General features: G+C 47.8%; 1 protein-coding gene across 4 annotated transcripts in view; it reads right to left on the bottom strand.

Annotated features, from left to right (window-relative positions):
• MYO10 (myosin X) overlaps positions 1-14,449 on the bottom strand; it is a 293,414-nt gene that overhangs the window by 140,747 nt on the left and 138,218 nt on the right. For all 4 annotated transcript variants that reach the window (XM_048508398.1, XM_048508397.1, XM_048508396.1 and 1 more), the window contains one exon: positions 11,394-11,581. In XM_048508398.1, the coding sequence (XP_048364355.1) occupies positions 11,394-11,581 (188 nt within the window). The remainder of the gene's footprint in view (positions 1-11,393; positions 11,582-14,449) is intronic.

A 14,449-nucleotide genomic window follows, 5' to 3' on the forward strand; every position in this document is an offset into this window, starting at 1 on the left:
TCCCACGAAAGAGAAAGGCAAGCTTCAAACATATATGATAACCGCAGACAGCAAGGTTAACGAACACAGCCATCCTGGGCATGCAACCCAATTCGTGGAATGTTACCAAGGCCAGGCTGGCCGAGCAGAAAATACAAATCAAACCACAACCTTACATTCCGCCTCCCCAAAGAAAGCTCCCTCCCCACCTGGCTTATGGGGAAACGACTTATGAAACACAGAAATTAAAGAGGGGGCATCAATATTTTCAACATAAATCCATTGGTTATGGCCTGAAGGGTATCCCACCCACGAAACTAAGTATTGCAAGCGCTTGCGAGAATAGCGGGAGTCTAAAACGGCGTCAATCTCATAATGCTTGTGGCCGTCAATAATCACTGGTGGGGGTGCCTCCGATGGGTCGCGCTAGGCATCGGAATCTGGAGCCCGCTTGAGTAAGCTAGAATGAAACACGGGGTGAATGTTACTCAACGAGTTGGGCAATTCTAAACGAGCAGTCACATCATTGATCACTTGTGTAATCCGGAAGGGCCCTATAAATTTCTTGCCCAGCTTGGAATATTTGTGCATATCTCTGAGATTCTTTGTGGACAAATAAACCCATGCCCCGATCTGCAAAGGAAACTCAGACCGATGTTTGTCCGCTTGAGTTTTTTGCGCTTCCTGCGCTTGTGCAAGCGAAGAGGCCACCGATTTCCATCCCTCAGCTAGTGACCGGATCCAGTCACCAAAATCCGGAGGCTGCAACGCCTGATCTGGGAGATGGGGCAAGGGAGGGAAGGAACGTCCTGACACCACTTCAAATGGAGTTTTGTTGGTACTACTGTGAACTGCATTATTATAGGCGTATTCAGCAAAGGGTAGTAATTCAAACCAGTTATCTTGATGATAATTGGTGTAGCAACGTAGATATTGTTCCAGTGTTCTGTTGGTCCGTTCCGACTGGCCGTCACTTTACACGTGGTACGGGGCAGCGACTGCTGAGGTGGTTCCCAGAAGCTCCAGGAATGCCTTCCAAAATCTGGATATGAACTGGGGGCCGCGGTTGGAAATTACCTTTTCAGGAGAGGAGTGCAAACGGTAGATATGCTGAATGAACAACTTAGCAAGTTTAGGGGCCGAGGGAATGGTGGGGCATGGAATGAAATGTGCCTGTTTTGAAAAGAGATCCACCACCACCCACAAAACGGCATTCCCATGGCTTTCAGGGAGATCTGTGATGAAATCCATGGAGATTATTTGCCAGGGTTTGGAAGCTGCTGGGATGGGTTGTAATAAACCATGAGGCTTGCCCGGGATGGATTTGGCCTCGGCACACGTTGGACAGCCCTTAATGTATGCTTCAATGTCCTTGCGCATGGTGCGCCACCAAAACTGACGTCAGAGCAAGTGCAGCGTTTTTTAAAAAACCGAAATGTCCTGCTTATCTGGCATCATGGCCCGCTAACAGGATCTGCTTTCATAGTGTCAGCGGGACGTACCAACATTCGCCCCTTCTCCAGACTCCCCCTTTCAATTGTAGGAGGGGATCGGAATCCTTCGTTGGGACGTCTCGCCGCCCCGCCTCCTCCAACTGGTGTACAAAGAGAGAAACGACATCCGGAATGATCGGTGAAGGTGGAGGAATGGGGGCGGATGTTTGGGATCGGGTAACTGCCAATCCCAGTTGCGAAGGTGAGAGGATGGTACGAGGAATAGTACGTAACGAAGTGTCCGCCCCCTTGGGCAGGCAGGACAGTGCGTCGGCTAGTTTGTTGCTTTTGCCTGGAAAAAAGTGAACCTGGAGAAAAAGTCAGCCCACCGTAACTGCTTGGCAGACATTTTGAGTGGGATAGAAAGGGCTGCTAAGTTTTTATGATCCGACCAGACTTGGAAGGGGTGGGTAGCTCCTTCCAACCAATGCCGCCAAGTACTAAGAGCTTCTTTGATAGCAGCCGTTTCTTTGTCACCCACCATCCAGTTGAGTTCAGGGCCGGAGAATTTTTTTGACAAGTAAGCACACGGAACAAGTTTATTATCTTTATTTTTCTGCAGGAGGGCCGCTCCTAGTGCTTTGTCCGAAGCGTCCACATGCAACACGAACGGCAAGGAGGGGTCTGGGTGTTTCAACACTGGTTCTGTGGTGAAAGCTGATTTGAGTGATTGAAAGGAATCCTGACACGCAGGAGAGCAAAGAAGGGACGCCCCGGGTTTGGACGCCAGCGGGCCTTTCCCCTTGGTGCGAAGCAAGTCAGTGAGGGGTAGGGCGAGGAGACGTTGCAACACGGCTTGGACTAGGTGAACGTGCTCCTCTTCAGATTGGGAATATATAAGGACATCGTCTAAATACACAACCACCCCTTTAAATAGGAATTCTTGCAGTACATCATCAATGAGTGACATGAAAGCCCCTGGGGCCCCAGATAATCTGAAAGGCATTACGAGATATTCATATTGACCGAATTTAGTATTAAAGGCTGTTAAATGTTCAAAACCTTCAGCAATCCATACTCTATAATAGGCTTCACGCAAATCAAGTTTTGTGAAAATACGGCCCTTTCCCAACGCATCCAGGAGATCTTTGATCAGGGGTAAGGGGTACTTACTCGAGATAGAGACGGTATTTAATCCCCGATAGTCAGTGCATAGCCGGAGAGTTCCATTCTTCTTTTTGACAAAAAAGTACAGGAGCGGCGTGAGTACTCTTGGTAGCCCGACGAATAAATCCCAAAGCTAGGTTTTTATCCAGGAAGGCAAGAAGCTCTCTCTCTTCGGTGGGGCTCATTCGATATATTCTACCCTTGGGGAGTTGAGTTCCTGGGACTAACAGAATTTTACAATCCATGTCCTGATGGGGGGGGGTAGTTGATCACACTCCTGTTCTTCAAACACTTTGGATAAGTCCCAATAGACTCTGGGGATGCCGTCTAAGTCAGAGCTGGGGGTGACGTCGAGAGCCATGGGATGAGGACCACCGGGGAGTTCATTAGAGTCTTCCGGTGGTTCCCCTTCATGCATATGATTCCTGCAAGGGGGATCAGTAAAACAGACGATGCGTTGGCTCCAAAGTATAGTTGGTTCATGGGATAGTAACCAGGGCATGCCCAAGACTATGGGATGTTTGGCGACTGGTGCCAAGATGAAGCTATGTCTCTCCCAGTGTTCCGCACAACATAGGAGCACCGGCTGGGTTCTAAAACGTGCGGGACCTTCGTTACCTAGCGGACTACCATCCATCTGAGTGAATGGAATGGGTTTGGCTATGCGCTCGAGGCCCAAATGCTTGGCAACTTGGGGTCTCATTAGGCAGTGAGAACAACCAGAGTCCACTAGGGCGCGCGCAAGGATGCGCGTGTGTTTGGTAGTGTTGGCCAAGGAGGTCATAATAGTTATGGGGGCACCGCCGTCACTCACCGCGTCTGGAGCAGGATTCTCCTCTGCAGGGGCCGACAAAAGACTCACAGCACCTTCTGGCTCATTGCTGTCTTCGACTTCCTCTAGGTCATCTTCAAAAACAGCTTTTGACGTTCCCTGAGGGCTTTTTGGTCCTGGCTTACGAGGAGTTTTCGCTGTGTTTGCGTGGGGTTGGGGTGGGGGCCTTTTGCTTCTTCGGGCAATTAGCTGCCATATGGCCCAGCCCCCCGCAATAGAGGCATAATCCCAGACGACGGCGGCGATCCGACGTGGACTCAGAGAGAAGTGGTCCCCCACCTGTTTTCTTCGGTGGCGCAGCGGCGGCTGTTTTTGTCGCGGTTTTGATCGCTGGTTGTTTTTCCGCTTTGGAACGAGTGAGGCGAGTGGCGATGGCATTGCCTACCTCAATCCATTCTGCTATAGTGTGTGGTTCATGGTGCATGACTGCCCAAGTGCAAATGTCAGGATCTACCGCTTCATAGAAATATTCGCATTTCATGCGCTCCGGCCAATCAGGCAGTTTGCTGGCGGCTGCTCGGAATTCTCGGGCGAAATCAGCAAAGGATCAGTTGCCTTGCTTAATGGTTTTAAGAGTCTTAATGGCTTTGTTTACCACGTCTTTATCTTCAAAACGAAGCCGGAGCCCCTGGAGTAATGCCGCTACGGTTTGGAGTTCATCAGCCTGCAGTTCATATAATTCCACGAACCACTTAGCAGCCTCTCCATCCAATACGGATCCAATGTCCCGAATTTTCTCCGCCTCTGAACGATAAAGATCATCAAACTCCTGCATGTGGGCATCCAATTGTAGGATAAAATAAGGTAACTTAGAAGCGGTCCCATCAAAACGCGCTGGAATGTGAGGTCGAGGAAAGCCTCTACCTGCTGCCGGCACCATCCGTGGTGCGGGAGCGGGTGCTTGAGCCAGCGGTGGCGATCCTGGTGCTGGGGGGTGAATCACCCTGGGTTGCGGCTGGGGGCTCGCTATGCGAGGGGGACCCATCAATGCGGCTCTGGGGACTGCGGCGACAGGGGAGCGATCCCTCGGCACAGTGTCAGGTCGGGTTGGGGTGACGGAGGGTCGAGCCCTCGTCGCAGCGTCCGCTCGGGTTGGGGCGGCCTGAGTTGCCCCTCTGTCCATCTGGAGCACTCTTTCCATGTCGGCAAGTTCCCTCTCTTTGCGTGCAAGGGCATTCCGTCTGTAATCCAGGGCGTCTCTTTCACACTGCAGTCTTCCCCGCTCGGCCTGCTGCTTCGCAGAGTCGACCTCACTCTGGGTTTGAAGAGCTTTCAAACTGTCCCGCTGACGTTGGAGGTCAAGCTTGGACTGTTCCATCACTTTATCATGGACTGTAAGATCCTGGAGGTATTGTTGCCGGAGGACCTCCTTTTCACGTGCTAATTCCATCTCAAATTCTTGGCATTGCTGTTCGCGTTCCTTCTCAAGAGCTTCACGTTCTTGTTGCCAATCACGTTTGGCCACTTCGAGAGCTTCAAGTTGTTCGGCCCAACGGTCCAGGTCTGGTTCAGGGGGCTGGTCCAGCTCCACTCTAGGTAGGGCAGTCGCCCTTGAAGCTCCTCAGAGTCCGGAGGATCCCGGACGCGGGTATCCTCTGCAAAGGAAAGTCAAACCCGGGACCCTCGTGTTAAATCCACAACACCTTTGGATGCGTCTTCAGTCGCAGGCAAGGTGAATTCCATTGAATCTCGAGGTGCTGATGAGCGAGAACCCTTCGGGCGTGCTCCGGTGCTCTGCCATTGATGTTCAGGAGGAGGCTCATCGAGGTAATGATCAAGAATTTCTCCAGAGACCCCTGGGTGTCTCCATGGATGGCTGACAATCCAATTTCCTCGGTGACCGTCCGCATCACCGGTTTGTAATCCACATGTTGGCAGGTGGTGATGTGCCGCTCTCGAGGGGCACAATCCATCGACACCCCGCCACCCGGATCGTAGAACTCCTGACGAACCTCAAGACGTTCAGCAGAGACCGTGCGTCGGGCCATCAGGGCAGCCTCGTCCACTTGCTCTTGCAGTTGGAGAAAGGCCATGCTTCGGCTGAGCCGAGGCTTGGAGAGGGTCACCAGGGAGATAGATTCCGCTGGTTCCTCCGGTTCAGTGGATGCCGGGAGAGAGGAGAGGTAACCCTCTTTGGGGGTTACCACACCCTCCTCGTATTCCGCATTCAGCGGACCCAGGAATCCCAATCTCTGCATGTTAGACGACATCAGAGATCCACAGGAACGGATGGAGTGGTTTAGACGCCACTTTCAATCCGAAAAAGAAGTATGAGAATCTGCATAATGTAAGGAACCTGAAAGGACTAGAAATTAAGTAACTTCAAAGAGTTCTTTATTTCTTAAACTTCATGATGCACAGTACACGAAATGCAGATTCTGACCTTCCCCCATCCGTTCGCCGCTTTTACGGACAATTCTACTCCCGCCCACAACTCCCAACACAGTTTCCCCCGAAAGAGAAAGGCAAGCTTCAAACATATATGATAACCGCAGACAGCAAGGTTAACGAACACAGCCATCCCGGGCATGCAGCCCAATTCGTGGAATGTTACCAAGGCCAGGCTGGCCAAGCAGAAAATACAAATCAAACCACAACCTTACAGACCCCAGATTTTCCCTTTAAGGTGGATTTAAAAGAATAATCTGGGCTCCCTAATTTAAATACCATTGAAAGTGATGCTGTTTGGATTCCACTGGAGGTGTTTTGTGAGAGATGCTGCTGACATTTGTTTGGTAATTGTTTTGCTGGGGGTGATTTGTGAGAGATTTACATGCTTAATACCCACTTGCACTGGCTTGGAGCTGCTTCTCAGGTGACCAACCTACCTCATAGGGTTGGTGTGAGGACAAAATTAGGAAAGAGCGTTGGTGGGGAGAGAGCCATGTATGTTTTGGTAGGGGTGGGAGGTGTTTTGTGAGCTGGTGCAAAAAATCATTGTTTGGCCGTGGTTGGGAAGGGTTTGAGTGTTTGGCTCATGGTGGGGGGGGGGGGATTCAGGTTTTGTCCCAGGCTCCAGTTTTCCTAGATACGCCTCTGCTGTACAGAGCCGAATGCTGGCCAGACAAGAAAACATGAACAAACCCTACATGTCATGGAAATGAGGATTGTACGATGGATGCTAAACCTGACACTGTTCGAGACCATGTGCCGAATGATGACATAACACCAACTGTTATTTTAATAAAATAACACCAGTACATGAGGCAGGCACGGCTAAGGTGGTATGGCCACGTCACATACCATGAGGAAACATACGTAGCAAAGAAAGCCCTGACCTTGAACCTGGTGGATGCCGCCCACGTGGCAGACCCAAAAAACGGTGGATGGACACAATCAATGAAGACCTGCGGGCAAAGAACCTTACCCCAGAAGACACTCAAAATCATGACCTTTGGAAGAGACAGTTACAAAACTGACCCTGTACGTGCAGGAAACCAGTCCGGAAAGAAGACCACTATTCACACAACCCTCCAAAGACCCCGTCACCTCTAATGGTTCACCTGTAACATCATATGTCAGCTTCTGTGAAGATACTGTAACATCATATGTCAGCTTCTGGGAAGATCTTTGTATACCAACCAGGAACTTGCGTATATATAGTAACAACAAACCTTGGTTCACAGCTAAACTTAAGCAGTTACGTCGTTCCAAAGAAGAGGCCTACAGAAAGGGTGATAGAATGCTGTACAATCAGGCCAGAAATGTATTAACAAAGGAGATCAGAGCAGCAAAAAGAAACTACTCTGAAAAGCTAAAAAATCAGTTTTCACCAAACAAAACAGCAAACATGTGGAAAACTCTCAAAAATATCACCGGTTACAGTAAACCACCTTCCCAAGCTGAAGGAAATCAGCAATTGGCAGACGACCTGAACGTGTTCTACTGTAGGTTTGAAAACAATCTACAGTCACCTTTCTCCACAACCTCTATCTCAGATGCACCAACAATAGCCAAACTTCCTATATAACTGAACTCCATTTCGTTGGTTTTACAACCCCTGGTGACCTCAGAAAAGGAAGTGTAAGATCTATTTCACAGACAGAAGCCTGGAAAAGCACCAGGCCCAGACAAGATAACACCTTCTTGCCTAAAAGTCTGTGCTGTCCAATTGGCCCCCATCTTCACCCAAATCTTTAACAAATCACTAGAGATGTGCTATGTTCCTTCCTGCTTCAAACACTCCACTATCGTCCCAGTGCCGAAGCCTTCCATCAAGGAACTGAACGACTACAGACCAGTTGCTCTAACATCTGTAGTTATGAAAACTTTTGAAAGGCTAGTGATGTACCATTTGAAAACCATCACGGATCCACTGTTGGACCCCTTGCAATTTGCATACCGATAGCAAATCGATCGACAGATGATGCTGTTAATATGGTTCTGCACTATATCCTACAGCATCTTGAATCGCCAAAGACCTATGGCAAGGGTCCTCTTTGTTGACTTTAGTTCAGCATTCAATACTAGCAGACCGGACATTCTTCTAACGAAACTAAATCAGCTAACAGTACCTGAGCATATTTGTAAGTGGATCACAAGCTTCCTAACAGATAGGAAACAGCAGGTGAAGCTAGGAAAAATTACATCAGACACCTGTAAAATGAGCACAGGGGCCCCCCAAGGCTGTGTACTTTCACCACTTCTCTTCTCTCTGTATACCAATGACTGCATCTCAAATGATCCATCTGTTAAAATACTGAAATTTGCAGATGATACAACAGTGATTGGTCTCATTCGAGACAACGATGAAACCGCGATACAGACGGGAGGTTGAACAACTAGCCTCGTGGGTGCCACTGGAACAATCTAGAACTGAACACACTTAAAACCGTAGAAATGGTGGTAGATTTCAGGAGAAACCCTCCCATCCTACCTCCTCTCACAATACTAGACAACACAGTATCAACAGTAGAGACCTTTTAAATTTCTAGGCTCCATCATATCTCATGACCTAAAATGGACACCTAATATCAAAATGTCATTAAAAAAAGCACAACAAAGAATGTTCTTTCTGCGCCAACTCAGGAAGCTCAAACTACCCAAGGAGCTGACTGGATACAGTTCTACAGAGGAATCATTGAGTCTGTTATCTGCACCTCTATAACTGTGTGGTTTGGTTCTGCAACCCAACAAGATCGACACAGACTTCAGAGAATAATCAGAACTGCAGAAAAAACAATTGCTGCTAACCTGCCTTCCATTGAGGACCTGTATACTGCACGGGTCAAAAAAGGGCTGTGAAAATATTTACTGACCCCTCGCATCCTGGACATAAACTGTTTCAACTCTTACCCTCTAAACGTCGCTACAGAGCACTGCACACCAAGACAACTAGACATAAGAACAGTTTTTTCCCGAATGCCATCACTCTGTTAAACAAATAATTCCCTCGATAATGTCAAACTATTTATTATATATTTATTATATAATTACTGCACTACTTTTTTCATCATTCCTATTACCCATCTCCTCCCAATTATGACTGTATGACTATAGCCTGTGCTGACATTTCATTTTATTTTATGATTTTACATTTTATGTTTTTATTACTATTGATTGTTTCCTGATTGCTTACTAGACCTATATGACAATCATTAAGTGCTGTACCTTATGATTCTTGACAAATGTATTTTCTTTTATGTACACTGAGAGCATATGCACCGGAGACAAATTCCTTGTGTGTCCAATCACACTTGGCCAATAAAGATTCTATTCTATTCTATTCTATTCTATTCTATTCTATTCTATCTAATACTTCTCTGTGCATCCCTGCCCTTTCATTTGTTAGAACCTTTTCCCTTCGCTGCCCAGCATTCAAGCCTTGTCACAGGCAAAGGCAGCAATAAAGGAGAATCCGGCCCTGGCAAACACTTTACATGCTTCAGGGCCTCCTCTTTTTCTAAAGGGGTCCAACCAACTATGCTCTGGGAACTTTTCCAGCATAGTGACAAACATGTCAACACTCCGGAAATTGAAAAACTTTTGTTAAGAAGTCAGCCAATAGTATCACCTATCATGAATCATGCCTGTCACAGGACACAGATGAAAGAATATCAATAGACACACTCAATCACCGACAAGACACCACGGCCGCTTTTGTCAGCCATAGCCAAGAACAACACCCCCACCCCCCCCATAAACGGTGAAAGGATTTCCTGCTGTCTACATGATGAAAAGCCACTTATTTTTGACACTTTCAAGGACCTCGTCCCACCCCCACGTCTTCTTGGCAGGGCTGCCTCTGGCTGTCACGCTTTGCCTCTTCTCTGCAGCCACTGGCTCTCACTGAAGGCACTTGGCTTGTTTGTAATGAACATCCTTCCAGACGCCTGCCTCATCTCTCAGCCCACAAAGAGTTTTTAAAGAGATGATAACAGGATTGACAAGGGTGCATAAATGGAAGTGCAGTCCAGACACGACTGAGGTGCCACTGGCTGTCCTGGAGTGGACTGCGCTCTCCCAGAGGAACAGGTACATAGCTTGAGATTGCTGCCTATACTTGGAGGCACAGGCCTTCTCTGTGATGCTTCAGTGGAGATGCTAGCTACAGTCCTTCCTGTTGCCAGCAGGGACCCTAAACCAGGGAGGGACATTACGGACACTAACACATAGTATTTTGAAGAATTAGACTGATACACATACTGGATGGATCCAGACTAGTATTTCTACCCACATAATATGAATCCCCTCCCCCAGCCTGAAAATGATATATGAAAAGACTCATGGAATAATATCTGGACCACCCATCTTCCAAGCTTATGCACTTACAGGGAAATACACGCATGAGCAATCATGCAATCAATACACCATTTTCATATTAAGAGCCAGCCTCAACATGGAATACAGTCACAGTGAACAGCATTTCATGAGGCTGCATTACTTCAGAGAGTTCATGTGAGAAACTGCATGACTGACTGTTGTTCCTCCAGACCATCAGGGGGCCAACCCAGGAAAGTTCCAGTCCAGCCACCTCCATGCGATGCTGTTTTATATGCAGGGAGTTCTTTTTCATGGAGGAATAACAGTCAAACGTACAATCATGTACCACCAGTTTAAAACGTTTTCCTTGTGGTCTTCCATTAAAAATACCAATTCCCCTTTTTGAATTCCTAATCAAAATTACATTCCAAGCAGGAATCACCATGGGCAAAACTGGCTTCTAAGGAGTGGGTTTTCTCAGCAGACACGCTGTTTTCCTGACAGGTTGCTAGCTCTAGTGCAATGCCACTGCATACGTTTAAAAAAGATACTAAAAGCAGCAATTAATTTCCTGTCAGGAATGAGACAGGATTGACAGGATTTTACTGTTAGTCTGGGCTGGAACTATAAAGGTCCCAATGTCATTTGCATGGGACAAAAAAGCACAGGAAAGTGCATGGCACAACAGTCACGCCAACTCCTATAAATGAAATTACTGCAGCCACAGCTCTCAGAATACCAAGCAGCATCAAGGCCCAGGAAATCATTTGATCCTCATTAAATTAGCACACAGTTGTGCTAAACAATAGAGAGAGAGAAAGAAATTTCAATTAAGTAGATCAAACCAATCAGGCCCCTTCAAGGAGTTGTCATTACTGTTTTTTGACTATTTACAGGCTTTCGAAACTCTTGGGGTGGGGTGGGGTATGTGCTTATTTAAGAATCAGTGGTGGCCCATTAATCCTCTGCACAGCAAGACGCAGCCCAGTGGGGAAGGGAAGAGAGAACGAGGACCCCAGAGAACAGGCTGGAGCCGAAGGGTGGACAAGGTTTTTTAAAATTAGATGACCACCAGCACAGGCAGCTGCATCGCTGGAGGAGTGAGCGGGAGCACGCTGCAAAGCCCCACTTCCACCACGCTCAGGATTCAAGGGATTGTGGGGGAAAGAGTCAGAGCACCTCCCTCCTCCTCCCCATTTCTCAAACCCCGGCAGGGGTTCGCCTCCCTTTCAAACTCACAACATTCAGCAACAGGAGTAATTGAAACTCTATTTGGGTACCTGATGAGAACACACTGGTTGTCATGACGCTTCCATAGGCAGCGATAGCATTCATTTGCCACTGCAAAAATATGAGGTGAAATCTCTCCCAGGCGGTGCCGGCTGTATAGCTCCACTGTGGTTCGGTCGTACAGGCCAGGAATGATTTTGTAGGGGTTGACTGAGGCAACAATGGAACCAATGTAAGTCTGGGGGAAAAGACACACGTAGAGTTTAAGGCTTTATAGACATAATGACAAGGCACTGAATTGGTAAACTACCCTTGAGAAGGCGCAGAGTATGGTATGAGCCAGCACAGACACATGCAACACTCGAGGAAAACCCAGAGGTGGGACATTTGCCTCTGTCTGCACAGTATTTCATCAGCTATTATGACTTCAGACTGAACCTCATGATTTAAGACACAGGCCACCAGGAAATTCTGCCGCACAAGCAGAGCTCCAGTAAACCACGGCCGTGTCCTATTCCTTCCATTTGTTTCAATAAAGATTGTGATGAATAATTTCTTGGCAGATGCTCATGGATTATATCCACACTAAAAAGGGATTTATGCAGGAAATCCCAATTGGCAGGGCTGTCTCAGAAGCCACCCCTTAAAAGAAAAGACACTCCTAGCAGCAGTGCGCTGTCTCATTTTTTTGCTAAAAATCAATCTGATTTTTCTTTTCTATTCTTGTTCTTGAAATTCTTTATTTGATTGAGGCGTTGTCCCTACCCACGGCAGACCCACCGGACATTTTCAGAAGCCCTGGGGACTCCTGTCCTTTTCTGGGATAACAGGAAGGTGTCATTCATAGGAACCAAGCACTGCTGCCTGGTGGCAAATACCCAACCCCTTCATTTGTGTAACAGGAACCTTCCTCTGAACTGCTGGAATTGTATACATCACAAGAGCTTTAACGTAAAACTGCCCAGATGCACCCATTCATACCACTGGAGCCTCCACACAATCCCTGCAAACCTGTGAGCCCACTGGCCATCCCAAAACCTGGTGGAAACAATCCACATGCATGACCTGGGCCAATAATTATAACAAACCATAATTAATTAGAAGACAACCTAATGTGATTTGGCACTTATAAAGAGGCACAGTTAGAAAGGACTAATCAGCAGCTGCCTTTGGGAGACTAACACCGGTCATTTCCCCACTTCAGAATTAAAGTGGAGGCAGACCGGGCTTGTAAGAACCGGATGTTCTTGAGCGCGGGTTAATGTTCCCCACTGCAGTTTGTCCATTAGGGGAACTGCGGTTTTTTAGATGCAGCACTTCCCACGGCCCCGCTGTCTGCCGCGATCGGCAGGGCGGGTCTCTGTTATGATTGGCTGGAGTCCCGTTTTGGAGGCTGAACCTTTATTTTTTTTAAAAAAAAATTCCTTCCTGGAATCAACGTTGAAACGTCCCCACATGCACACGTCATCACAAAGCTGCCCAATCCGAGTTCCCTGCTTTTGGTGCTGGCTTTTGATTGGCCAGCACGTTGCGGTGCGAAAATTTGCTGAACTTCCTGGTTGTTCACTTGTGGCTTCATGATGACGCTGGGGACAGAAACTGTGGGGATTCATTGTGCTGTGTCTGGTGTTTCAGAATCCTGCTACGTTCAGCCCAAACAGAAAAAAATTGTCCTGGTCAAAAATCAGCCCCAATTCCTTCATAGACGCTTTTCTTCTTTTAAAAAAAAATCAGTTGTCCCTGGAAGGACTAGAACTAGCAACCTTTCACAGTGCATCAACAAGCAGACAGAATGGTGCATTAACTAGTTAAGCTACGGAAACTAATGGCAGATATGGCTAAATACTAGGCTTTCAGTGAGTGCTCCCTTGCATTGCTATGTAATTGACCCTACATTGCAACGTAGGGTCAAATACACGTTGATCTCTGTTCTCCAAAATTAAAAAAAAAGGCTGTGCACTTGTGCACAGCCCACTGCTTCCTTATTGGGCAAAGGACTACACATCACTGCCAAGGGTGGGAAACTCAAACCCGGAGCACCCCCCCCCCCCCCGGGCTTCCTCACTGCCCCGCGCTCTGTGCGAGGTTTTCCAAAAGGCGCTGTTCCATCCAGGAACAGATATGACGCACGCTGAGGGTGTGGGAGAGTGGCGGATTTGGAGCCGCTTTGTTGTTGTCGCCGTTGTAGTGGGGAGTGCGGCTGGACCCCGCGTTACTTGCTGCGAGTTGCGCGTGTCAAAAGGAAAGTGGGGAAACGACCATCATTGTCTACAACTGGAACAAAAGTGGACATTCGCTCATCTGGGACCATTATTAGGAACCAAATGAAAGAAACAGATTAATATATCAAGACAAAAAGTAATGCAATCACAGTTAATAACATGGGATAATACAGGTAACAGCCCAGCAATGAGATGTCCCCCCTTTGTCTTGCTACTTAGGAGGCAGACTGGGGGAGGTCCAATGGATGTTTTCCAAACAGCCGGACGAACTATGGGCACAAAGCAACCAGGCATCATTGCAGTCCACGCTGCCCTCCAGTTTCCCTGCCTCCCTTCTTCAGCTTCTAGTTTGCCAGGAAGCCCCAATGCAAGGGCCTCCATGGACTGGAGTCCAGTCAGTCAGTTTGTTCCCGGCAACTAAACTTGGAGGTCTGTGTGAAGGAAATGGAGAGATTCACCAAAGGGCCTGAATTTAGGCTTCATCCAGAATGGGTTCTACTCACTGGAGGAAAGGGCAGATTCCTGGAGTGAGAAGGTGCCTGTTCATATTCAGCTTAGCATTGTCAACCTCAAAACAGGGCCTAGAAATCTCCCAGGATTACAAGTGATCTCCAGAGGCCAGTTTTCCAAATCAGGTCCACCTGTTCTCAACCCCTGCACCAGGCTGGCTCTCATAGGAGCAGCAAACTCTAGTGTGGTCCACAAGAAGCCTGCTGCATGACTTGGGCCAGTCACAGTCCTCTGAGAACTCTCAGCCTAACCTGCCTCACAAGGTGCCTGCACGGGGTCAGGAAGGAAAGGTGATTGCAAGCCACTTTGAGACTCCTTAAAGGTAGCAGAAAGTGGGATATAAAAACCATCTACTCCTACTCCTGCTGCTAAGT

This window comes from Sphaerodactylus townsendi, linkage group LG09 (genome assembly GCF_021028975.2).
Source record: "Sphaerodactylus townsendi isolate TG3544 linkage group LG09, MPM_Stown_v2.3, whole genome shotgun sequence".
In the NCBI taxonomy this organism is placed as follows: Eukaryota; Metazoa; Chordata; class Lepidosauria; order Squamata; family Sphaerodactylidae; genus Sphaerodactylus; species Sphaerodactylus townsendi.